The sequence below is a fragment of the Bombina bombina genome, chromosome 2 (genome assembly GCF_027579735.1).
Source record: "Bombina bombina isolate aBomBom1 chromosome 2, aBomBom1.pri, whole genome shotgun sequence".
Lineage (NCBI taxonomy): Eukaryota > Metazoa > Chordata > Amphibia > Anura > Bombinatoridae > Bombina > Bombina bombina.
In genome coordinates this window covers 229812539-229839043 of record NC_069500.1, presented here as the reverse complement: position 1 = coordinate 229839043, position 26505 = coordinate 229812539, and the positions used below count along the sequence as shown (strand labels likewise).

The window sequence follows — 26505 nt, the reverse complement described above, 5'->3', positions numbered from 1 at the left end:
TCCAATCAGAACAAACAAAATAATCAAGCAAAGTAGATCTCAGGAAGTGAGGTTTTATAGGCAGGTGAAAAGGTGGAAGTGGAATGTCTTAAAGGGACATTACAATTAAATTCCCATCTTAACCCTTACCGTTGGCGCTCTTGACACTTGTTTCAACCTATGCTACTTTTTAGGTGAGTCTAGACACCTATGTTTTAGAGCGACTACAGTACTATCCCCAAGCGCTGTCTCTCACTACAATTTTCAATTCATCATTTGCCATCATCCTATCATATCCATCCAGTTTTTCATGTCTCCTTCTCAAACCTGCAGTGCCAGACCCCTTTCCATCTCGTAAGCCAACTACTCCAGGGCCTGTCATTGTAGATGGATAAGAAGAATATGAGGTTGAAGAAATTTTGAATGCCATACTTCACAGAGGGAGACTGGAATACCTCATCCATTGGAAGGGATATAGTCCTGATGGGAGAAGATGGGTACAAGCATCTGAAATGCATGCTCCTGCTCCTGTATCCAAGCATCCTTGTTTCAGTCGTCCGCAGAGGTTACGCCTAATTATGGGGCACTGTGAGGTTCTTACCCACATGGAGGGACACCAAGACTCAACTTCTACACCTGCTGCTTCAGCTCTCTAGGCATGAGCGGTCGCAAGCTGCCTAGATTTAAATTACCATGTCCTTGTTACCGGAACTCCCACTTGGAGGCTATTGGAGTGGGAGTTCTTATAAATGGTTACTCAGCCCATAACGCTGGGCTGAGTTATTGTAAGATTACCTTGTTCCTGAAGCCTGCTTACTTACCTTGTACCCCGTGACAGTCTCACCAACAGTACCCGCTGGGTATCCTGTGCCTGCTGAGTATCCTGTGTCTACTATACCAGTGACCGCTTTCCTCAAACCAGCTCTGCCTGCTGTACCTACCTGTTACCCTGTGACCCTCTATACCATTGGGTGTTTTGCATTGATTTGACTTTAGTGTTCTGCCTTGGGCCTATGTTCAAACTTGCTGTTTCTGTGATCTTCAATTTAAACTACCAACTGTTCTTTTACTTATCATTCAGTAAAGCTTTCAAAAGAGAGTATCTGTTCCTTCATTCTGAGGTCCACACACCCCAACCTCCTCACATGTAAATTGCTATTGTGCTTTCACACTGTACAACAGCATTGATGTAAAAACTTCTATTGTAAGGGATATTCATACTGAAAGGCCATTGTATTAGCGATTCGTATTTGTATAAGGTGTAACGGATAAGTTTCTGGTAACTTTACAATGAGAATTGTGATTTAAAGGGACATGAAACACAACATTTTTTTTTCTTATTATTTTTCATGATTCAGACAGAACATGTGATTTTAAACAACTTTGCAATTTACTTTTTTATCATATTTGCTTCATTCTTTTGGTATTCCTTTTTGAAGGAGCAGCTATGCACTACTGGGAGCTATCTGAAGACATCTGGTGAACCAATGAAAAGAGGCATTTTTGTGCAGCCACCAATCAGCAGCTAGCTCACAGTAAAGCACTGCTGTTACTGAGCCTATCTAGGTATGCTTTTCAACTAAGGGTTCCAAGAGACTGAAGCAATTTAGATAATAAAAGCAAATTAGAAAGTTGTTTAAAATCACATGTTCTATCTGAATCCTGAAAGAAAAACTTTGGATTTCCTTTTCCTTTAAGTTTAGCTCTGGTAAATTGTACTCAAGTGATACTAACACTAAAAGGGGAAAATTTAACGTTCAACATCTAATATAAGATCACAGATGCTTGCAATATACTCATTGTAGCAGCTTCACACAAGCACAATCTATGCTACAAATCTTGCACAAATTACTGACCCACATGTAATCTAGGTCAAAATGTTTAAAGACAATTAGAAGATTTTAACACTGTTTCTAAATATTTACTTCACAATCTCTATTTAGTACATTAACATAGATTCCAATGTTAGCTAATTTAGAAAATATTTTTATTTTAAATGGAAAGTCTAGTCAAAATTCAAATAGAGCATGTAATGTTAAACAACTTACCAATTTACTTTTATCATTACATTTGCTTTGTTCTCTTGATATTCTTAGATGAAAGCTAAACCGAGGTGGACTCATGTGCTAATTTCACAGCTAGAGTGAGTTAGTTCATGTGTGCCATATGGATTACATTGTGTTCATGTCCATGGAGTTACTTATGAGAAGGCACTGATTGGCTAAAATGCCTGTCTGTCAAAAGAACTGAAGTAAAAGAGCAATATGCAGAGGCTTAGATACAATCACAGAGGTAAAAAGTATATTAATATGATTGTATTGGTTATGCCAAACTGGGGAATAGGTAATAAAGGGATTACCTATATTTTTAAACAATAACAAATCTGGAATAGACTGTCCCTTTAAAGTACAAAATCAACTAAATAAAAACAAAATAACAACCACAGTACATTTTTTCATTAATACCATGCAAAGCCCTCTAATGAAGTATACTTGCCTGAAAATTAACAGAAGTGTAGCCATATTCTGGTTCTGTGGCATTCATCGACAAAGATTCATGTCTGAACTCGAACATGCCGTGAGCATCATCAGAATCCTCAATAATCACAATAATGTGTGATGCTGTACCCAGGCTGGCTGCACAATTAAATACAGCAAAAAAATGTTATGCAAAATTATGTTTTTGGCTGTATATTATTTTGTCCTCAACTAAAATGTATGTGAGTGGTTGTTAAATTAATGATTAAGAAATGTACCAAGCTTACCATGATTATTTACAGAGCATGATTATATAATAAGGCTTGAGGTACCCAATACGGTATTTAATAACATTTAGTAAAACACACAAAAAAGATAAACGATCCGAACATGTTACAATACTCAAAAAAGAATCCTCTACAAAAAGTCAGGTTATGTTTAGGGATGGGCGAATGTTTCGCAACATTCGAAAAACGGCACGAATTTTAACACATTTGTTCGTTCGAATCGAATTTCGAATGTTTACATAACATTCTAACATTCGATTTTCGAATGTTCGGTTTCGAATTTTACGATTACATTCGAAAATATTCGAATTAGAAAAATTTGAATTTAGATTGTAATAGTATTTCTAATGCTTTTTCTTTAAATGTAATATTCGAATTATGCAATATTCGAATTCGAAAAATTCGAATTTAGATTGTAATAGTATTTCTAATGCTTTTTCTTTAAATGTAATATTCGAATTATGCAATACGTGTATTCGAAAAATTCGAATTTAGATTGTAATAGTATTTCTAATGCTTTAAAATGTAATATTCGAATTATGCAATATTCGAATTCGAAAAGTTCAAATTTATATTCGAATTCGAAAAATTCGAATTTATGTTTGTAATAGTATTTGTAATGTTTTCTTTAAATGTAATATTCGAATTATGCAATATTCTATATGGAAACATTCAAAATGATATATTTGTATCTATTATGTATCAATTTACTAAATTCCCACCCTACCACATGAACTATTGAACTTCTGAATAGTATTTGTTAAATAGAATGTTAAATTCGAAATTTCGAATGTGGACATTCGATATAATTATAAACATTCGAATTCGAAAGTGACATTCGAAAACTGTAAATAACATTAGATTTTCGAATTTTTAAGAATATTCGTTCTTATCGACATTCGAATTTAAGATTCGAATTTCGATAATAACATTCGTTCTACATTCGAAATTCGAAAATTTACACATTCGCCCATCCCTAGTTATGTTCCTCTCTAATAGGTATAGGGTTAACCATCTGTTATCTGAAAAAAAACACGCAAAACCAAAAGGGTACTCCCCCTCCAGTGGTGCATTAACCGGGAAAAAAATAGATATAGTAAACAAATGTACTCGAACTCACAAGTGTAAAGCACTTTTCATGCAGGTCTGACGGTCTGGGTAAATTACCAGCCTCCCAGCAAGCTGTCCTCTTGGTATAACTGTAATAAAGTCAGAAACAAAGAAATACACACCAATGGTGAATTAACGTCTTTACAGACAATTGATACAGAAAGAAAATACATTCACAATGCAAGGGCACTTAGACCGTGCTAATCTTGCAGTCTGGGAATGTCAGCAGCCTCCCAACTAGCTGTTTTCTCTGTCAATCAAGTTTTCTTCTCCAGGTAATGGACTTTTAAAATGGAGGATAGCAAGAAAATGTATTCAAAGTGAATTGGTATTAAAATAGTCCTTCCAAGGGGTCATTTTTTAAAATAATAAAAAAAATATAAAACACAGCAATGCATTTCTCAACAAAAAAGATGTTTCATCAGGCTGATTTATTTTTTTACAAATAATCAACTCAAATAAAAATAATTAAAAAAAAAAAAAATTACTGCAATATTACAAATGTAGCACAACCAATTACTATCATTTAATTTGCTTAAAATGACAGTTGCCATTGAACTACAAAGCCTCATAGTCAATCTCATATTTGAAACTCACTTTCATTTTCCACCAAAAATAAGCAGCCAATGAAAGAACTAAATGCTCATCACTATATTTCACTAAAGATTCCATATTGAGTCCATTACTTGGAGAAGGAAAATGAGTGAACAGAGAAAGCAGCTAAATGGAAGGCTGCCAACATTCCCAGACTGTTAGATTAGCTCTGTTTAAGTTCACTTATATTGTGAGTTTATTTGTTTTCCATATTAATTGTCTATAAAGAAATCAAGGCACCATAGGGGTATGTTTCTCTGTGTTTGACTTTATTACAGATAAGATAACTGTGAGAACTACACAAAAAGTACTTTACACTTGTGAGTGTGATTCCGTTTGTTTACTATATCTGATTGTTGTCCTGTTAATGCACCGTTGGGGCGTCCTTTCTCTTTTGCACCCGTTTACAGAGCATAATAATATACTGTTGATATTTTTTAAATGAGTTGCCTTGTAAATATTTAAAGAAAAAGTTATAAAGTTAATTAAAGTTGAGCTGTATGTTATTATTGTAGATCAAGGAAGGCCAACTGGCAGACCACAGGCCACATGGGGCCTCCTGCACTAGTTTTTGTAACCCTAGCAAAAAATCAAAACTAAGAAAGTGTACCATAGTTTTTGTGGCCCAAGAAAAAGTGGAACTAAAAGTGTGTTTTGGGGAATTCTAGCTGTAGGCAAAAAAGAAGGCCACAAATCAAAAGAGCCATCTGAATGGAGAACAGTTGATAGGTTACCCTGCAACTTTCCCTAAATCATGCCCTGTGCCACTGGACACTTTATTTTTTTGCATAAGCGCGTCGCGGGCATACTGTCTAGTCACAGCCAGCCCGATCACGCCATTCAACTGAATGTAGCACGCTCCTGCTCTGGTCTAGTAGCGAGCTACATTCAGTTTAATGGCGGGTTGTGACTAGACAGCGCGCTCGCGATGCGCTTATGCAAATTAAGACCCGCTCAGTAGAGTCCGGAGCGGCATTCATGAAAATGCCATTTTTTTAATAAAATATCTCTGAAATCCTATGTGCAGAATTATATAACATTATTTTGTAGGTTTACTGGCCCTTTAAGATAACTGTATAACATGTGGTATCATCAACAGTTCAGTTAAAAGTAATTGGCAACACAGATTTTTAAAAACCCAGACACATCAATCTATGGGGTCAATCACAATCCTTTAGAAAAATGTTTTAAATTATTTATTTACAAAAATCCCTATAGACTTTAATAGTGTTTTTCTTTTAATTTTTTTTTATATAAATGTTTTTTTCTGAAGAATTGTGTTATTGGGAGATCAGCTACCTTTACAATTCAGACGAGCAGCCTTGTGTGATGATCAGATGAGGCTTAGGATAAAAGTTAGTTACACTGCTAGTTAATGAACAGTTATGACCAAAAAGTAGGACTCTGCTGACGGGTTAAACGTTTGTTTTGTTTTTAAATGAATGAATTTAAGATCTACTACACCCCCATAATAAAGCTTGTCTTTAATAAGATCTACACCCCCACAATAAAGCTTGTCCTTAAAAAGATCTATACCCCCACAATAAAGCTTGTCCTTAAAAAGATCAACACCCCCACAATAAAGCTTGTCCTAAAAAAAAGATCTATACCCCCACAATAAATATTGTCCTTAAAAAGATCTACACCCCCACAATAAAGACTGTCCTTAAAAAGATCTACACCCCCACAATAAAGCTTGTCCTTAAAAAGTTCTACACCCCACAATAAAGCTTGTCCTTAAAAAGATCTATACCCCCACAATAAAGCTTGTCCTTAAAAAGATCTACATCCCCACAATAAAGCTTGTCCTTAAAAAGATCTATACCCCCACAATAAAGCTTGTCCTTAAAAAAATCAACACCCCCACAATAAAACTTGTCCTTAAAAAGATCTATACCCCCACAATAAAGCTTGTCCTTAAAAAGATCTACACCCCCATAATAAAGCTTGTCCTTAAAAAGATCTACACCCCCACAATAAAGCTTGTCCTTAAAAAGATCTATACCCCCACAATAAAGCTTGTCCTTAAAAAGATCTACACCCCCACAATAAAGCTTGTCCTTAAAAAGATCTACACCCCCACAATAAAGCTTGTCCTTAAAAAGATCTACACCCCCACAATAAAGCTTGTCCTTAAAAAGATCTACACCCCCACAATAAAGCTTGTCCTTAAAAAGATCTACACCCCCACAATAAAGCTTGTCCTTATAAAGATCTACACCCCCACAATAAAGCTTGTCCTTAAAAAGATCTATACCCCCACAATAAAGCTTGTCCTTATAAAGATCTATACACCCACTATAAAGCTTGTCCTTAAAAAGATCTATACCCCCACAATAAAGCTTGTCCTTAAAAAGATTTACACCCCCACAATAAAGCTTGTCCTTAAAAAGATCTATACCCCCACAATAAAGCTTGTCCTTAAAAAGATCTACACCCCCACAATAAAGCTTGTCCTTAAAATTCCAAGAATAATTCATTTTGGTTGTTGATTTTCTATGCCTCAAAATGCATTTAATAGGCATGAGACCTGATAACATAACTGATTCATTGTTCTTATTGCTAACAAATATTGTATAATCATTTTGTAACAGTACTGAGATTGAACATACATTACATGGCCTGAAAAATGAATCTCTGATTTAAATGGACAAGCTTCTAAATGTACATTCTCCGTTCATGCTTCTGTGAGACAGAAACAGTTTAATTATCTATACCTGTGTTGTCCTTCTGCAAATGAATGTTGTTACTGGTGAAATGTTGATGTAAGATATATTTATTTTTTTATACAGAGATGTTCAAAAGGGGTAAGGGGGATCCTAAACTACAGAAAATATTAAAAAAAAATTGCCTTAAAGGGACAGTCTAGGCCAAAATAGACCTACCGTTGGAAACTGCCTAACCTTTCTAACGGTATAAGTTTTGGGGATCTAGAAGAAAAAAGTTAAAGTTAAAAAAAAAAATTAAATAAATTAAACATTAAAAACCCTCAAATCAGCTCAGCACCCAGGTGGGAAAGTGCTTAGCACTCAAAGGGTTAATAGCGCTCCACTCATAATCTAGCCCCTAATAAGGTATTATATAATTGATTGTTTGATTGTTTGACAACTCCTTTTGTCTGTCCTACTCAAAAGTGTCGTGTTTCTCTTAGAATTTTCCTTTCCTCATATGCTCATATATATAGTTAACACCCTGAGAATGATGGTCAGTGCTGATAATAACGTTTTAGTGAAGCACATAAACTAATCTATAAGTATATTTTCCATCCCCATCTAGATTGTAATATATTCATCTGCTTAACCTCTTAACCTTACTCATATATTCAGAAGTATTTTTAATTCGGGTTCCCTAAGTCTTCACGGAATTCTACCACCAAGTGCAACCAGACTACCATTAGTGGAACCAAGTTAATTTAACTGTATTTTCAGAATCTGCTATTAATACCCATTTCTAATACTAAAACAAATTAGTGATTTTTTTTATCATTTAAATAACACTGAGGAAATGAAAATGATCACGTAACAATGCAGTCAGCCTCCTCTCTTATTATATTTGTGTATATGTATATATGTGTATTTCTGTGTGTCTTTTCCTGAAGTCGCTGACCTCTTTAGGAATGGTGGGACTGGTAGTGGTGATGGCGAGGATATGGAATTCTTCCTTCCAGCTGTACATCAGCGTGGTAAGCATCTCTGACTGTTCTTTGTCTTGTATAGGTTTTATCATTTCTGTCATCACTGATATTATATTATGACTCATTTAACTATCATATTAAATTAATTATTTCTCACAGATTTGTTGTTCAGTGAAGTTTATTGTTGCTTAATTATATCGATTCCTTAAAGGGACATATTACCAACATGCTGCCTTATGGATGAAACAGATAGGTCTTGGGGGCGGGTAGCTGCTTAGATGCCTGAGATACAGACTTCTAAGCAGCATGCCCCCTTTCCCTATACTGTCCATTGTCTTATTTTAATAAAGTTGCGCGGTGATGTCATCACATCATTGCGCACGACGTCACCACACAAAACATAAAGTCCAGGCGATGTCTGTCACTATACAGGCCCGATCGCCGGGGTAGGAGCGGGTGGGAGCCCCCAGATCTCCCTCAAGGTGGGAGAGTGCTAGCGATGGCTCTGAGCCGTCGTTAGCACCAGAGTGGGAAACTCTGCGACGGCTCAGAGACGTCGTTAGCACTCAAGGAATTAAAAGTAAAAAGTTTGTGTGTGAGCGAAAACCAGACACGTGCAAAGTGTTAAAGTTTGAATATCACAACCGTGTTAAAATATTCTCCCATAGACTTCAATCGAGTGCAAAAACGACAAATAAAACTAACACCCATACATGCGCTAACCCGACCGCATGTATTCAAGAGCGCTAAACCCATCATAAAATATGAATAATTCACATTCCAAAGTTATTCACATAGAAGAATATGTTCTATTTATTCTTAAATAAATATTTACATTTATACATATACTAGGCGATAATCCTGCCCAGAGAGCAGTCTATGTTTAAAAAATACAAACCCCCAAGCTAAAGTTACAAAAAATAAAAAAAGTAAAATTACAGAAAAAAATAAACAAAGCTATCCAAAATAAAAAAATTAAACCTGAATTAATACCCCTATAAAAATAAAAAATTCCACCCAAAATAAAAAATCCTAATACTAAACTACAAATAGCCCTTAAATGGGGCCTTCTGTTGGGCATTGCCCTATGTTAAACATCTCTTTTACTTAAAAAAATTACCAATTATCCCTAACAGTAAAAACCCCCATCCACCAAACCCCCCAAAATAAAAAACCTAACACTAAAAAAAAAACCTAAACTATCCATTGTCCCTAAAGGGGCATTTGTATGGGCATTCCCTTAATCCCTTAAGGACCACAGCACTTTTCCATTTTCTGACCGTTTGGGACCAAGGTTATATTTACATTTCTGCTTTGTTTGTGTTTAGCTGTGATTTTCCTCTTACTCATTTACTGTAGCCACACATTATATACTGTTTTTCTCGCCATTAAATGGAATTTCTAAAGATAACATTATTTTCATCATATCTTATCATTAACTAAAAAAAAATAATAAAATATGAGGAAAAAATGGAAGAAAAACACACTTTTTCTAACTTTGACCTCCAAAATCTGTTACACATCTACAACCACCAAAAAACACCCATGCTAAATAGTTTCTAAATGTTGTCTTGAGTTTAGAAATACCCAATGTTTACATGTTCTTTGCTTTTTTGCAAGTTATAAGGCCATAAAACCAAGTAGCACTTTGCTATTTCCAAACCACTTTTTTTCAAAATTAGCGATAGTTACACTGGAACACTGATATCTATCAGGAATCTCTGAATATCCCCTGACATGTATATATTTCTTTTTAGAAGACAACCCAAAGTATTGATCTAGGCCCATTTTGGTATATTTCATGCCACCATTTCACCACCAAATGCGATCAAATAAAAAGAAAACAACATTTTTCAAAATTTTAGGTTTCTCACTGAAATTATTTACAAACAGCTTGTGCAATTATGGCACACATGGTTGTAAAAGCTTCTCTGGGATCCTCTTTGTTCAGAAATAGCAGATATATGGCTTTGACGTTGCTTTTTGGTAATTAGAAGGCCGCTAAATGCCGCTGCGCAGCACACGTGTATTATGCCCAACAGTGAAGGGGTTAATTAGGCAGCTTGTAGGGTTAATTTTAGCTTTAGTGTAATGTAGTAGACAACCCAAAGCATTGCATAAATAAAAAGAGAGAAGCGCTCAACCTGGGAACGAACAATAGCATAATAGCTTGTTCTATGGCTAGTTACCACCCAAGAAGCAGCCTCTTTTTGTTCAACATGGGCCTTTTACAGAGAAAAACTTTCTTGAAGCATATCAGTCTGATCCTGACTTCACAGTACAGTCCAGCCCCAAAATACCAGGCAATCCCTCTCTGAAAAAGAGAAACAGCAAAACCCCAGATGTATGTTTCGGCCTATTGTGGGCCTCGTCAGTGAGGTGCAGCCTTATCTCTCTAGGCACACTGAGCAACGGGTCAACATCTGGATTCCAGCATCACACTTAGGGAGACTTCCCTAAGTGTCATAATTTGCATAAATAAAAAGAGAGAAGCGCTCAACCTGGGAACGAACAATAGCATAATAGCTTGTTCTATGGCTAGTTACCACCCAAGAAGCAGCCTCTGCTCAACATGTGCCATCATTTCACCGCCAAATGCGATCAAATAAAAAAAATCGTTCACTTTTTCACAAATTTTAGTTTTATCACAAATTAAATTCATTAATTACAAACAGCTTGTGCAATTATGGCACAAATGGTTGTAAATGCTTCTCTGGGATCTTTAGCAGACATATATGGCTTTGGCGTTGCTTTTTGGTAATTAGAAGGCTGCTAAATGCTGCTGCGCATCACACGTGTATTATATCTAGCAGTGAAGGGGTTAATTAGGTAACTTGTAGAGATCAGCCTCCCACCTGACACATCACACCCCCTGATCCCTCCCAAACAGCTCTCTTCCCTTCCCCACCCCACAATTGTACCCGCCATCTTAAGTACCGGCAGAAAGTCTGCCAGTACTAAAATAAAAGTTTTTTTGTTTTTTTTAAAACATAATTCTGGTGTGTAGGATCCCCCCTTAGCTCTCAATATTCCTGATCCCCCGCCCCAAACAGCTCTCTAACCCTTCCCCTCTACCTTATTGTGTGCCATCTTGGGTACTGGCAGCTGTCTGCCAGTACCCAGTTTGAAATAAAATATGTTGGTTTTTTTTTATGTTTTATTAAAAAAATATTCAATGTTTTCTGTAGTGTAGCTGCCCCCCTCAACATCCAACCCCCCACCCTCTCCCAGATCCCTTATCTTTAAATTCCCACCCTCCCCAGTCCTCTCTCCAACCTTATTCATAACATTTATTGTGCCATAGTGTAGGGTTCCTGAGCGCTCCCCCCATGCATGAGCATGCACCCGCCCCCATGCACACCCCCGTATGCAATCCCGCCCCCTTCTTCACCGATGGGAGCCCACCCGCCTTCCTGCATCAGCTCCCAACCACCAGCGATCACGGCCATTGATGGCCGATGCAGAGAGGGCAGTCTGTCTACTATAAAATGTTATTGCAGGATGCCTCAATATCGAGGCATAACTGCATAACTGCAATAACATGAAAGCGGCTGGAAGCTATCAGGATCGCTTCCACTGCTTTCAAACACCAACAACGTACAGGGTACGTCCTTGGTCGTTAAGGACCTTTTTTTATAGAATGTACCCTGTATGCCGTTGGTCCTTAAGGGGCTAAAAAGACATTCAGCACTTTTACTGCCCTTAAAAGGGTAATCAGCTCTTTTTCAGCCCAAAAAACCCTAATCTAAATAAAAAGCCACCCCAAAAAATAAAAAAAGCCTAAGACTAAGCCCCAAATAGGTACTCACCGTTCCTAAGTCCGGCGGAGAAGGTCTTCTTCCAGGCGGCTCCATCATCTTCTATCTTTATCCACAACAAAGGCGGCACGGAGCGGAGGTGCAGTGCTGTCTTCCCCAATGCGTTGAACCTCAACAGCAGTTTTCAACGGCGGTGGTCCTCAGCGGCGGCAGCGTTTCTCGGCGGCATGGAGGCTCATCTTCATCCAATGTCCATCGTACACTGAAGATTGAATGCAAGGTACCGTTTAATTCATTTTAGCTGCAATTTTGAAATCAGCCGATAGGATTAGAGCTAATGAAATCCTATTGGCTGTTTAAATCAGTCAATAAGATTTCAGAAGCTCTCATCCTATTGGCTGATTTCAAACTTTCAGCCAATAGGAATGCAAGATACCCCAATAAATATGGGGTACCTTGCATTCAATCTTCAGTGAGTGACGGACGATCGCATGAAGAGGAGCCTCCACACCGCTGAGGACCACCGCCGCCGAGGACCGCCGCTGTTGAGGACCGATGCTGAGGCTCCACACATCGGAAAAAGCCTGCTCCACACCTCCGCTCCATGCCGCCTTCACTCCAGATGAAGATAGAAGATGATGGAGCCGCCTGGAAGAAGACCTTCTCCGCCGGACTTCAGGAACGGTGAGTACTTATTTGGGGCTTAGTGTTAGGATTTTTTATTTTATTTTTAAGTTTAGGGATTCAATGGGCTGGAAAAGAGCTGATTGCCCTTTTAAGGGCAATGCCCATACAAATGCCCCTTTAGGGGCAATGGGTAGTTTAGGTTTTTTTAGTGTTATTTTTTTTTATTTTAAGGGGTTTACTGTTAGGGGGATTTAGTATTTTTTAAATGTAAAAGAGCTGTTTAACTTAGGCATATCAATGGTAATCAATAAAATACAATAATACGTTTTCCATTATATTGTTTATTGTATTTCTGCTTTATTTGTGGGAGATGAGGCTCTGTCAGTGTGGAACAGTCAGTTCATTAGCGATAGATGAGGCAGGCTTTTTTTTGGCGCGTCTCCCTCTCAACTGCAGGTGCGGTCCTGCATGGCGCTCCATGTGACTAGGTGTGGCCTCTGTAACTTCCTCTTTCTCGACCTGTGTTCAGAAGAGATGAAAGCTGTTTCTTGTAGTCCGGGTCATAGGAGGTGGTGAGTGCCCCGGCCATTGGGATATAAAGGTGCCATTTAATTTTTTGATTAAGTCTGTAATGCTATGGAGGACTCTGATATATTAGAAAATACTCCCTCTTTATCTAAACCTATTAACTGTGTATATTGTGAGGAGGTTTCAGTCGAACCACCCACGCAACTCCTTTGACATGCTTTGACAATATTGCTGTATCCAAAAAGAATAAAGTATTTAGTACGACTGAGCCGTCCACCTCTGAGGGCTCTCTGCCCCACAAGGTGCGTTACCTATAATCATCTCCTTTAACACAAGCAGTTCTCCAGGGCATTACAAATCCTCCTGCGGGAGGGGCCCATTGGCCTCCAGACTTTGCCGTTCAGTTACAGATGGTGGTTTCTGCGGCCATTAATGCAATGTCTTTTAGGTTTTTTAGTGTTTTTATTTTGATTTTAGGGGGTTTACTGTTAGGGGGATTTAGTAATTTTTAAATGTAAAAGAGCTGTTTAACTTAGGCATATCAATGGTAATCAATAAAATACAATAATACGTGCTTAGGAAGCTTAATACAATATCACAAGACGTGTATAAGGAGGTAACACTATGGTAAAGTCGTGTACAGTGTCCTGAGGATAAACAAGTGGTTTGTGAAATAGAAAGTGACTAATCTTATAGTCAAAACAATGTTTTCCATTATATTGTTTATTGTGTTTCTGCTTTATTTGTGGGAGATGAGGCTCTGTCAGTGTGGAACAGTCAGTACATTAGCGAGAGATGAGGCAGGCTTTTTTTTGGCGCGTCTCACTCTCAACTGCAGGTGCGGTCCTGCATGGCGTTCCATGTGACCAGGTGTGGCCTCTGTTTCTTGTAGTCCGGGTCATAGGAGGTGGTGAGTGCCCCGGCCATTGGGATATAAAGGTGTCCTTTTAATTTTTTGATTAAGTCTGTAATGCTATGGAGGACTTTGATATAAACCTATTAACTGTGTATATTGTGAGGAGGTTTCAGTCGAACCACCTACGCAACTCCTTTGACATGCTTTGACAATATTGCTGTATCCAAAAATAATAAAGTATTTAGTACGACTAAGCCATCCACCTCTGAGGGCTCTCTGCCCCACAAGGTGCGTTTCCTACAATCATCTCCTTTAACACAAGCAGTTCCCCAGGGCATTACAAATCCTCCTGCGGGAGGGGCCCATTGGCCTCCAGACTTCGCCGATCAGTTACAGATGGCGGTTTCTGCGGCCATTAATGCGATGTCTTGCCCTACTTAGTGCAAGGAGAAGGTACGGCACTGCTATCTGTTTCAGGGGTCTTCGACACTGCTGGATGTCTCAGCCGATTATCCGCTGAGGAGGACAACTCTGAGTTATCGGAGGATGTCGCTTCTGGGTCGGAATCGGCTACTTCTAGGCCTCCGGAGGAACCAGATTTTAAATTTAAGATGGAGCATTTGCTGAAAGAGGTGCTTGCTACGTTGGAGGTTCTGGAACCGAAGCTACCGGAGGAACCTTCGATCCCTAAACTGGATAGGGTTTACAAGGACAGGGTAGTGCCCCAGGACTTCCCGGTTCCAGTCAAGATGGCTAACATTATTAAGAATGAATAGGAGAAACTTGGTTCGTCCTTTTCCCCCTCTTCTTCTTTTAAGAAGCTTTCCCCCATTCCGGAAGCACAGCTTGAACTGTGGGGAACCATCCCTAAGGTAGATGGTGCTATTTCCACACTCATTAAGAAAAACCACTATTCCGCTAGAGGATAGCTCCTTTTTCAGGGAACCCATGGACAAAAAGATGGAGTCCATGTTGCCGAAGATGTTCCAACTCACGGGGTTCATTTTCCAACCGGCGGAGGCGGTCGCTGCGGTGGCTGGTGCGGCTACCTATTGCTGTGACGCTCTATCAGCCATGGTCGAGGTGGAGACTCTCCTCGATGAAATTCGAATCAAGGCCTTAAGGGTATCGCATTCGTTCATTTGTGATGCTAACACGCAGATTATTCGCCTGAATGCTAAGACATCAGGTTTTTCAATTTTAGCCCGCAGGGCTCTGTGGCTAAAGTCGTGGTCTGCTGACATGACTTCTAAGTCTTGCTTGCTTTCCCTCCCATTCAAGGGGAAAGTTTTGTTTGGTCCGGGCCTGGATTCTATCATATCTACTGTCACGGGCGGCAAGGGGGCCTTCTTGCCTCAGAATAAGAAGCATAAACCTAAGGGGTCTACTTTTTGTCCCTTTCCTGAGGACAAGTATCAGCGCCAGCAGTCTGCTGCAAAGTATGAGCAATCCAAGGGATCTTGGAAGCCAGCTAACTCTTAGAACAAGTCCAAGCCTGCCAAGTCAAAGTCAACATGAATGGGTGGCCCCCAACCCATCCTCAGATCAGATAGGGGGCAGACTATCTCTTTTTGCGGAGGCCTGGAGAAGAGACGTTATAGACCCTTGGGTTCTGGAGTTCATAGCCCATGGAAAGGATAGGTTTCAAGTCATATTCGCCCAGAGGTTCCTCCTGTGAAACATATCTTCAAGACCAGAAAAGAGAGACGTCTTCCTGGGGTGTGTAAGGGATCTTTCTTCTCTCGGGGTAATCCTCCCAGTCCCTCTGGCAGAAAGCGGTCCGGGGTATTATTCAAACCCTTTCGTGGTTCCAAAGAAGGAGGGCAAGTTTTGTTTGGTCCGGGCCTGGATTCTATCATATCTACTGTCACGGGCGGCAAGGGGGCCTTCTTGCCTCAGAATAAGAAGGCTAAACCTAAGGGGTCTACTTTTTGTCCCTTTCCTGAGGACAAGTATCAGCGCCAGCAGTCTGCTGCAAAGTATGAGCAATCCAAGGGATCTTGGAAGCCAGCTAACTCTTAGAACAAGTCCAAGCCTGCCAAGTCAAAGTCAACATGAATGGGTGGCCCCCAACCCATCCTCAGATCAGATAGGGGGCAGACTATCTCTTTTTGCGGAGGCCTGGAGAAGAGACGTTATAGACCCTTGGGTTCTGGAGTTCATAGCCCATGGAAAGGATAGGTTTCAAGTCATATTCGCCCAGAGGTTCCTCCTGTGAAACATATCTTCAAGACCAGAAAAGAGAGACGTCTTCCTGGGGTGTGTAAGGGATCTTTCTTCTCTCGGGGTAATCCTCCCAGTCCCTCTGGCAGAAAGCGGTCCGGGGTATTATTCAAACCCTTTCGTGGTTCCAAAGAAGGAGGGCATGTTTCGTCCAATTCTGGTTTTTGTCAGTTCCATCGTTCAAGATGAAGACGATCAGGTCAATTTTGGTTCAAGAGGGGCAATTCATGACGACTATAGACCTGAAGGATGCTTACCTTCACGTTTCAATCCACAAGGATCACTTCAGGTTTCTAAGAGTCGCTTTCCAAGACCAGCACTTCCAGTTTGTGGCCCTTCCATTTGGTCTGGTGACCGCCCTAAGAGACTTTACAAAGGTTCTGGGAACTCTTCTTGCAATAGCGAAAGCCAGAGGGATTGCAGTGGCACCTTATTTTGAAGATATCCTGGTCCAGGCTCCGTCTTACAGTCTTGCGGAGGATCATTCAATAGCTCTTCTCCTTCGGTCCCACGGGTGGAAGATAAACGAAGGAAAGAGTTCATTGGTCCGCAGCAACAGGGTGGAATTCCTGGGTACGATAATAGATTCTTCGGTCATGAAGTTATTTTTGACAGATCAGAGACGTTGTAAGCTTGCATCCAACTGTCTAGCTCTTCAGACATCCTCCAGAACATCTGTGGCCAGGTGCATGGAGGTGATCGGGATTAGGGTATACAGCATGAATGTTATTCCATTCACCAGGTTCCATCTCAGACCTCTTCAGCTGTGCATGTTCAGACAATGGAACGGTGATCATTTAGATCTGTCCCAACAGATATCTCTGGGCAGACCAGTGAGGGAGTCCCTGTCTTGGTGGACCCGACCAGGGCAGTTGTCACAGGGGACATCCTTTTTGAGACCATCCTGGGAGATTGTGACCATGGATGCAAGTCTATCAGGATGGGGAGCTGTTTGTGGTGCCAGAAAGGCACAGGGCAGATGAACTCGAGAAGAGTCGAGTCTACCCATAAACATATTGGAACTTTGAGCGATATTCAATGCTCTGAGGGCTTGGCCCCTTCTGGGGTTGTCTCAATTCATCAGATTCCATTCGGACAACATTACCTCAGTGGCCTACATAAACCACCAGGGGGGGACGAGAAGCTCCCTAGCCATGAGGGAAGTATCTCAGATTCTGAAATTGACAGAGATTCACAATTGTTTGCTCTCAGCGATCCACATTCTGGGTGTGGACAACTGGGAAGCAGATTTTCTGAGCAGACAGACGTTTCATCCTGGGGAATAGTCTCTCCATCCCGAGATGTTTGTGGAAATCTGCAGCAAAAGATGGGGAACACTGGAGATAGACCTCATGGCATCCAGAATCAATTGCAAGCTACCCAGATATGGGTCGCGATCCAGGGATCCCCAGGCGGAACTGATAGATGCCTTTGCGGTACACTGGGACTTCAACCTAATTTACGTATTTCCACCGTTGCCTCTTCTACCTCGTGTAGTGGCCTGCAACAAGCAAGAGCAAGCTTCGGCTATTCTGATTGCTCTGTCGTGCCGAGGAGGATGTGGTTTGAAGATTTGGTGGGGATGTCGTCATCTCCGCTGTGGAGGTTACCTTGTCACAAGAATCTGCTGGTTCAAGGTCCTTTTCTACATCAAAATCTTGGTTGTCTGAGGCTGACTGTGTGGAGATTGAACGACTAGTCTTAGCCAAGAGAGGATTTTTGGAAAAAGTGATTAACACTCTCGTTCAGGCCAGGAAGCTGTTCACTCGTCGCATCTATCATAAGGTGTGGAGGACCTACTTTTCTTGGTGTGAGGAACGAAGATATCCCTGGCATAAGGTCTGGGTATCCAGGATTCTGGCTTTTCTCCAGGACGGTCTATATAAAGGCCTTACCGCCAGTTCCCTAAGGGGACAGATCTTGGCTTTATCTGTACTGTTGCATTTAAAGCTTGCGGAGCTTCCTGACATTCAGTCCTTTGTTCAGGCGCTGGTTAGGATCAGGCCTGTCTTCAGGAATCTGGCTCCTCCTTGGAGCTTAAACTTGGTTCTTAGGTTTTGCAGAGGGCTCCGTTTGAGCCTATGCATGCTCTTGACATTAAGGTTTTTTCATGGAAAGTCCTGTTATTACTGGCTATTGCATCGGCACACAGAGTCTCTGAGTTGGCGGCCTTGCAATGTGAACCGCCCTACTTGGTTTTTCATGCTGATAAGGCTGTTCTTCGCACTGAATTGGGATTCCTTCCCAAGGTAGTGTTGAGTCATAACATTAATCAAGAAATAGTAGTTCCTTCTTTGTGTCCTAACCCTTCTTCTTCGAAGGAGAGGTTACTTCATAATCTGGATGTGGTTCGGGCTTTGAAGTTTTATCTTCAGGCTATGAAGGAGTTCAGACAGACTTCGTCCTTATTCCTTGTGTACTCAGGGAAGAGCAGGGTGCAAAGGGCCTATGCCACTTCTCTTTCTTTTTGGTTGAGGAGTATGATCTGTCTGGCATATGAGACAGCGGGACACAAGCCTCCTCAGAGGATTACGGCTCACTCGACTATAGCTGTGGCCTCTTCTTCGATCTTTAAGAATGAGGCTTCTATGGAGCTGATTTGTAAGGCGGCCACTTGGTCTTCCTTACATACTTTTGAAAATGTTATAAATTTGACGTTTTTGCTTTGGCTGAAACAGCTTTTGGGAGAAAGGTTTTGCAGGCTGTGGTGCCCTCAGTTTAGGGTCCGCCTCTTTTTGCCTTCCCATTTTTTTCATTCAGTGTCCTCTAGAGCTTGGGTATTTGTTCCCACAAGTAATGAATGAAGCAGATTCCATCTGTGGGAGGAGAGTCCACTGTCCCCACCCGTTTCTCCGGTGGGCGGACCTAAATTGAATTGTATTCTTCTGGCACCATTTATACCCTGATATTTCTCCTACTGTTCCTTGTTACCTTGGCAGAATGACTGGGGGAGGTATTTAAGACTTTGGCTGGGGTGTCTGTGCTTCCTCCTGGTGACCAGGTTCTTAATTCCCACAAGTAATGAATGAAGCAGTGGACTCTCCTCCCACAGATGGAAATGAAATTATCAGGTAAGCATAATTTATGTTTTTTTTTTATGTTTTCAGGTATTTGACTGCAAAAATATGTGTTTGTGTACATATGTATTTATATATAAAATATATAGTCAAGATAGAAAAAATACCAGGGTATATGAGATTACCCTAGAACAGCAAGGGAATAAAAGGCACACATAAAAGACTTTCAAAAATTTATTAATAATAAGTTCCCAAAAACACATTTAAGTATATAGCGATATCTTATCTGTCAATTTCAGTCACCACTACAGACAGCAAAATCTAAAACATTTAAAGTGCACTGAGACCTAATTCTTTCCCTATACTATAGATCACAAAAAGACATTATAAACAGTAAGGGGTTAACCAAGAAACTTATGTTTATAGCGAATTTTACAAAAATCTAATGTTTATAGGACATTTATGATAAGTAGGCAAAATACATGTGATACGTATGGCTGCAATCCAAACAGAGGTGAACTATATTTTGTATCAAAAAGCGCTTTTTTTACTCTTTGTATGTACCAGGGAATCTCCTCTTAAGGCAAATAAATGTGCCGCAATTAGTATTGCTGGATAAAGAGTCTCTAGCAAGTGTAGCAATTCAGTTGGAAAACACAGCATATACGGCATATACTTAGCTTAAGTCCTCCGGTTTTTGTTTTTTCCACTTGTCTTCAGCTTGCAAGCACCTGTGATGATTACTTGGCGTGTGACGTCAGCAATAGTGGGAGTGGTATAGCGTCACCAGGGACTGTGAGTGGCTGTAGACAGGAGGATCCAGTTGAATCGAATTTGCATCGTATATTCACCTATCGTATAGGCACAACTTCCATTGCACTCCAATAGCACACTCCTCAAACCACTTACTCCACTGTCGGAGTCACACCAGAAGAATTCGTAGCTCACTTAAAATGTACAGCTGCATGTATAGAGCCAAAATGTCTCTGAAGAAACATGAGATTCAGGGAAAAGGTCTAGACAGGTGCACTAGAAATCCTGGCCCACGGTACATTCAGCAGGTACCTGGGTTCTCATAAAACACATAGTGCCAACGCACGTTTCTCCCCCACCTCCAGTATGTGTTACAGGGGATCATCAGGGCATGTGGAGTCCTCAGTGGACATCTTCTTTTATGCAGATACCTAATTGCTTACAGGTGTTTTTTCCCAAGTATCCTTGCAACACCTTAAAGCTGTATCACTTTTAACCCTGTATACAAAGAAGCCTCTCAAAACTCAAAATTGTGTTAGAAAGAAATAACTAAATAAATTTTGGTTCAACCTAATTCCTGGTTACCCCCAATACTTTCAAATACACAATAGAAGAGAGATAGATAGAAATTACCCTCTATCCTTGCGCACACTTCAAACAGATGTTTATTATATTAAAAAAATGAAAATTTACAAAAAGTGGACAAATTCAAGCTTATCGTTTAAACCTTTTGGGAATCTAGTTCCCAGTCTGTAGATCCATTTGGCCTCTTTTTGCAGGAGGACCCTATCATTATTGCCACCACGTCCATTTGTGATGCCTTTATCTATTATGATAAACTTCAATGAATCTACATTTTTATTATGTACATTACAAAAATGCCTAGCAACATTAGTTTCTCTGGAGTGAAGAATATCGTCCCTGTGCTCCTGTACTCGGTCCTTTACCAATCTTTTCGTTTTTCCAACGTAAAACACCGGACAGGAGCACCGCAGAAGATATATCACCCCTTCCGATTTGCAGTTAAAAAAGAATCTTATGTCAAAAATCTTTCCATCCTGGACAGAGAATTGTTTAGTGCTATCCATGTGGGCACAGTATACACAGTGCCCACATGGAAAGCTACCCTTAATACCTCTGTCCTTTCTCAGCCAATCAGAGGCCGAGGGGCCCCTTGAAAATTGGCTCTTCACCAGTTTGTCCTTTAAACTCTGTGCTTTTCTAGCTGTCAGCAATGGGGTATCCCCCATCACACTGTTCACTTTTTCATCAAGGGATAAGATGTGCCAATTTTTCTTGAAAACTGACCTTAGACTTTCCCATTGATTATTAAAATTAGAGATAAATCTAATTTTGCTATTTTCATTTTTAGAATTATTACGATACAGTAAGTCATCCCTAGACATATTTCTGGCTTTCCAGAGAGATTTCTTGAGGCACTTATTGGAATAACCTCTTTTTAGGAATCTCTCTTTCATTAAGGCTGCATGAATGTCAAACTTGGAAAGAGAGGAGCAGTTTCTCCTCAGACGGAGGAATTGGCCATACGGAATCCCTTTTTTAAGGTGGTTCGGATGGCTACTACCTGCATGTAATATATTGTTAGTTGCGTTCTTTTTCCTGTAGTTTTCCGTCACTATTCTTACTCCCTCTTTTTTCAAAGTCACATCTAGAAAGTTGAGTTCTACTGTATTGGTTTCTGACGTCAGGATGATGTTCTTGTCGTTGTGGTTAAGGGCAGCAACGAATTCATTAAATTCTTCTGCCGTCCCATCCCACAAGACAAGAACATCATCCACATATCTAATCCATAGTAGCACTTTGTCCTCAAAGATCCTTGAATAGTACTCAAAGATCTCTGATTCCCAAAGGCCCAGATGTAGACATGCATATGTGGGGGCACACACTGCCCCCATCGCTGTCCCGCACAGTTGGCGAAAGATCTGTCCGTCAAATGAAAAAATATTGTTTTTCAAGACAAACTCTAACAGGGAATAGACAAATTCAGTGTGTTCAGCATATGTAGGTCCTCTAGTTTCTAAGAACCTCCTTATTGCGACTAAGCCTATTTTATGTGGTATGGAGGAGTAAAGACCTTCTACATCAAGAGATGCCAGAATGGTCTTTTCATTTACTACTACTCCATCCAACTTTCTCAAAAGGTCGGCTGTATCTTTAACATATGATGTTAAGGTTAGCAAAAAGGGTCGTAGATATTTATCAACATACTCCCCAATTTTTTCCGTGGCACTCCCTATTCCCGAGACTATAGGCCTTCCCGGGGGGCACTGCATATTTTTATGTAGCTTTGGCAATACATAAAAAACAGGCATAACTGGGTGCTCAGGATATAGGAATTTGAACTCATTTTGGGTAATTACCCCTTTGCTTCTTGCATCGTTCAAAAGTTTAAAAAGAGAATTTTGGATTTGAACCAAAGGGTTGCCACCAATTTTCTCATATTGCTTTTTGTTATTCAGCTGCCGTTTAACTTCATTCACATATAAATGCTCATCAAGTAAAACCAAATTACCGCCCTTATCGGCAGGCTTCATCACCAAACCTTTGGCCATACTTAATTCTTTTAGTGCTATTCTTTCCCTTGGTTTTAGGTTGTCAAAAGTTTGTTGGCTCGATATATCTTCTATATCTCTCTCCATTTGTTTTACAAGTAAATTAACCGCTGGAACCAGGGAAAGTGAAGGCATATATGTTGATTTAGGTTTAAAGGCATACTTTCTATCCACCAAAGATTCTCTCTGTGTGTCATCATCAAAAACAGCTTGGTTTTCAGCAAGAAGTAACTCTAAATCATTAAGGGCCACTTGATCAGTTGCATCTAACATGTAGTTGTTATCTGATTTAGATTTCATAATGACAGACAGGACAATCTTTCTTGCAAAAAGATGTAGGTCTTTTATGACCTCAAATTTGTCAATTGGTGTATTGGGGCAAAAGGACATACCTTTTTTAAGGAGTTCGATATGAGCTAGGTTTAGAGGAAAAGAGGAAAGGTTTACTATCTGTAATTCCTCATCCATTGGGGTTCTTAAAAGCCCCTGCGTAATCCCCTCCCTCTGTACCTCCCCCTGCTCTGTGGAGCCTGATCCCCTCTCCCTCTCTTTTCTCTGGTAGGATATCTCTTCTTTTTTTGAGGATAATAATTTGAGGATTCAATTGTCCTTTTCTGGTGAGATTGGAGTAGATTGCTTAAGGAGTTCTTAGTTTTAAAACTCCTATATTTTCCCATTATTTTGTCTGTCTTTGTTCAGCTACCACAACCATGGCGTACACTCTCTCAGATGATTTATGGGAGGCAGAACTTAAAGATTCTCTGGCTAATGATATTAGTGGGGGGAATGATGAGAATGATGAAGAAGTGGTAACAATTTTCAGTGCTTTCAGAAAATATAGATACCTTTTGAGTAGACAATTGAAAATTAAGGCAGAAAATGCTAGTCTGGCAAATTATATTGAAAAGAAAATAATCCCTAGGGGATTAAGATTGTCACTTGATCCAGGTGCCAATACAAGGGAGGATGAGGAGGGAGACTCTTTCATAGAAGAATGGAATGAGAAACTCTCCTCAACCTCCCTTGATCTAATGGAAATGATGATCAAAAGAAATAATAAAAGGTTAGAGAAAGTAAAGGGGGAAGCAGAAACAGCAATGATCAAGGTTAACTCTTTCGAATGTGACCCTAAATTTGAGAAATTGAATGGAGAAACAAGCTCGAATATCTCTAAGTTGAAAACTGATATTAAATCAAGAAAATGTAGGAAACTAAGGAGAGATCAGGATGATTATAAAAATGGTAGGGTTTACACATATAAATCTCAGAAAGGGACTTATGACTCCGGGACTGATATGTCAGACTCAGAATCAGGACCCTCAAAAAACTCCCCAGTAAATACACAAACAGAAGGAGGAGGAAAAACAGAAGGGGAAAAAGGAAGAGACCCTTATGGGGGGCAAGGGAAGGAGAAGAGATATCCTACCAGAGAAAAGAGAGGGAGAGGGGATCAGGCTCCACAGAGCAGGGGGAGGTACAGAGGGAGGGGATTACGCAGGGGCTTTTAAGAACCCCAATGGATGAGGAATTACAGATAGTAAACCTTTCCTCTTTTCCTCTAAACCTAGCTCATATCGAACTCCTTAAAAAAGGTATGTCCTTTTGCCCCAATACACCAATTGACAAATTTGAGGTCATAAAAGACCTACATCTTTTTGCAAGAAAGATTGTCCTGTCTGTCATTATGATATCTAAATCAGATAACAACTACATGTTAGATGCAACTGATCAAGTGGCCCTTAATGATTTAGAGTTACTTCTTGCTGAAAACCAAGCTGTTTTTGATGATGACACACAGAGAGAATCTTTGGTGGATAGAAAGTATGCCTTTAAACCTAAATCAACATATATGCCTTCACTTTCCCTGGTTCCAGCGGTTAATTTATTTGTAAAACAAATGGAGAGAGATATAGAAGATATATCGAGCCAACAAACTTTTGACAACCTAAAACCAAGGGAAAGAATAGCACTAAAAGAATTAAGTATGGCCAAAGGTTTGGTGATGAAGCCTGCCGATAAGGGCGGTAATTTGGTTTTACTTGATGAGCATTTATATGTGAATGAAGTTAAACGGCAGCTGAATAACAAAAAGCAATATGAGAAAATTGGTGGCAACCCTTTGGTTCATATCCAAAATTCTCTTTTTAAACTTTTGAACGATGCAAGAAGCAAAGGGGTAATTACCCAAAATGAGTTCAAATTCCTATATCCTGAGCACCCAGTTATGCCTGTTTTTTATGTATTGCCAAAGCTACATAAAAATATGCAGTGCCCCCCGGGAAGGCCTATAGTCTCGGGAATAGGGAGTGCCACGGAAAAAATTGGGGAGTATGTTGATAAATATCTACGACCCTTTTTGCTAACCTTAACATCATATGTTAAAGATACAGCCGACCTTTTGAGAAAGTTGGATGGAGTAGTAGTAAATGAAAAGACCATTCTGGCATCTCTTGATGTAGAAGGTCTTTACTCCTCCATACCACATAAAATAGGCTTAGTCGCAATAAGGAGGTTCTTAGAAACTAGAGGACCTACATATGCTGAACACACTGAATTTGTCTATTCCCTGTTAGAGTTTGTCTTGAAAAACAATATTTTTTCATTTGACGGACAGATCTTTCGCCAACTGTGCGGGACAGCGATGGGGGCAGTGTGTGCCCCCACATATGCATGTCTACATCTGGGCCTTTGGGAATCAGAGATCTTTGAGTACTATTCAAGGATCTTTGAGGACAAAGTGCTACTATGGATTAGATATGTGGATGATGTTCTTGTCTTGTGGGATGGGACGGCAGAAGAATTTAATGAATTCGTTGCTGCCCTTAACCACAACGACAAGAACATCATCCTGACGTCAGAAACCAATACAGTAGAACTCAACTTTCTAGATGTGACTTTGAAAAAAGAGGGAGTAAGAATAGTGACGGAAAACTACAGGAAAAAGAACGCAACTAACAATATATTACATGCAGGTAGTAGCCATCCGAACCACCTTAAAAAAGGGATTCCGTATGGCCAATTCCTCCGTCTGAGGAGAAACTGCTCCTCTCTTTCCAAGTTTGACATTCATGCAGCCTTAATGAAAGAGAGATTCCTAAAAAGAGGTTATTCCAATAAGTGCCTCAAGAAATCTCTCTGGAAAGCCAGAAATATGTCTAGGGATGACTTACTGTATCGTAATAATTCTAAAAATGAAAATAGCAAAATTAGATTTATCTCTAATTTTAATAATCAATGGGAAAGTCTAAGGTCAGTTTTCAAGAAAAATTGGCACATCTTATCCCTTGATGAAAAAGTGAACAGTGTGATGGGGGATACCCCATTGCTGACAGCTAGAAAAGCACAGAGTTTAAAGGACAAACTGGTGAAGAGCCAATTTTCAAGGGGCCCCTCGGCCTCTGATTGGCTGAGAAAGGACAGAGGTATTAAGGGTAGCTTTCCATGTGGGCACTGTGTATACTGTGCCCACATGGATAGCACTAAACAATTCTCTGTCCAGGATGGAAAGATTTTTGACATAAGATTCTTTTTTAACTGCAAATCGGAAGGGGTGATATATCTTCTGCGGTGCTCCTGTCCGGTGTTTTACGTTGGAAAAACGAAAAGATTGGTAAAGGACCGAGTACAGGAGCACAGGGACGATATTCTTCACTCCAGAGAAACTAATGTTGCTAGGCATTTTTGTAATGTACATAATAAAAATGTAGATTCATTGAAGTTTATCATAATAGATAAAGGCATCACAAATGGACGTGGTGGCAATAATGATAGGGTCCTCCTGCAAAAAGAGGCCAAATGGATCTACAGACTGGGAACTAGATTCCCAAAAGGTTTAAACGATAAGCTTGAATTTGTCCACTTTTTGTAAATTTTCATTTTTTTAATATAATAAACATCTGTTTGAAGTGTGCGCAAGGATAGAGGGTAATTTCTATCTATCTCTCTTCTATTGTGTATTTGAAAGTATTGGGGGTAACCAGGAATTAGGTTGAACCAAAATTTATTTAGTTATTTCTTTCTAACACAATTTTGAGTTTTGAGAGGCTTCTTTGTATACAGGGTTAAAAGTGATACAGCTTTAAGGTGTTG

At 39.9% G+C, this 26505-nt stretch overlaps 1 protein-coding gene across 1 annotated transcript in view; it reads right to left on the bottom strand.

The window, feature by feature from the left end:
- The window catches only part of ADGRV1 (adhesion G protein-coupled receptor V1), a 1190013-nt gene that overhangs the window by 944004 nt on the left and 219504 nt on the right, over positions 1–26505 (bottom strand). Inside the window, 1 exon segment of the mRNA XM_053699719.1 lies at positions 2476–2615. Coding sequence (XP_053555694.1) covers positions 2476–2615 — 140 coding nt within the window.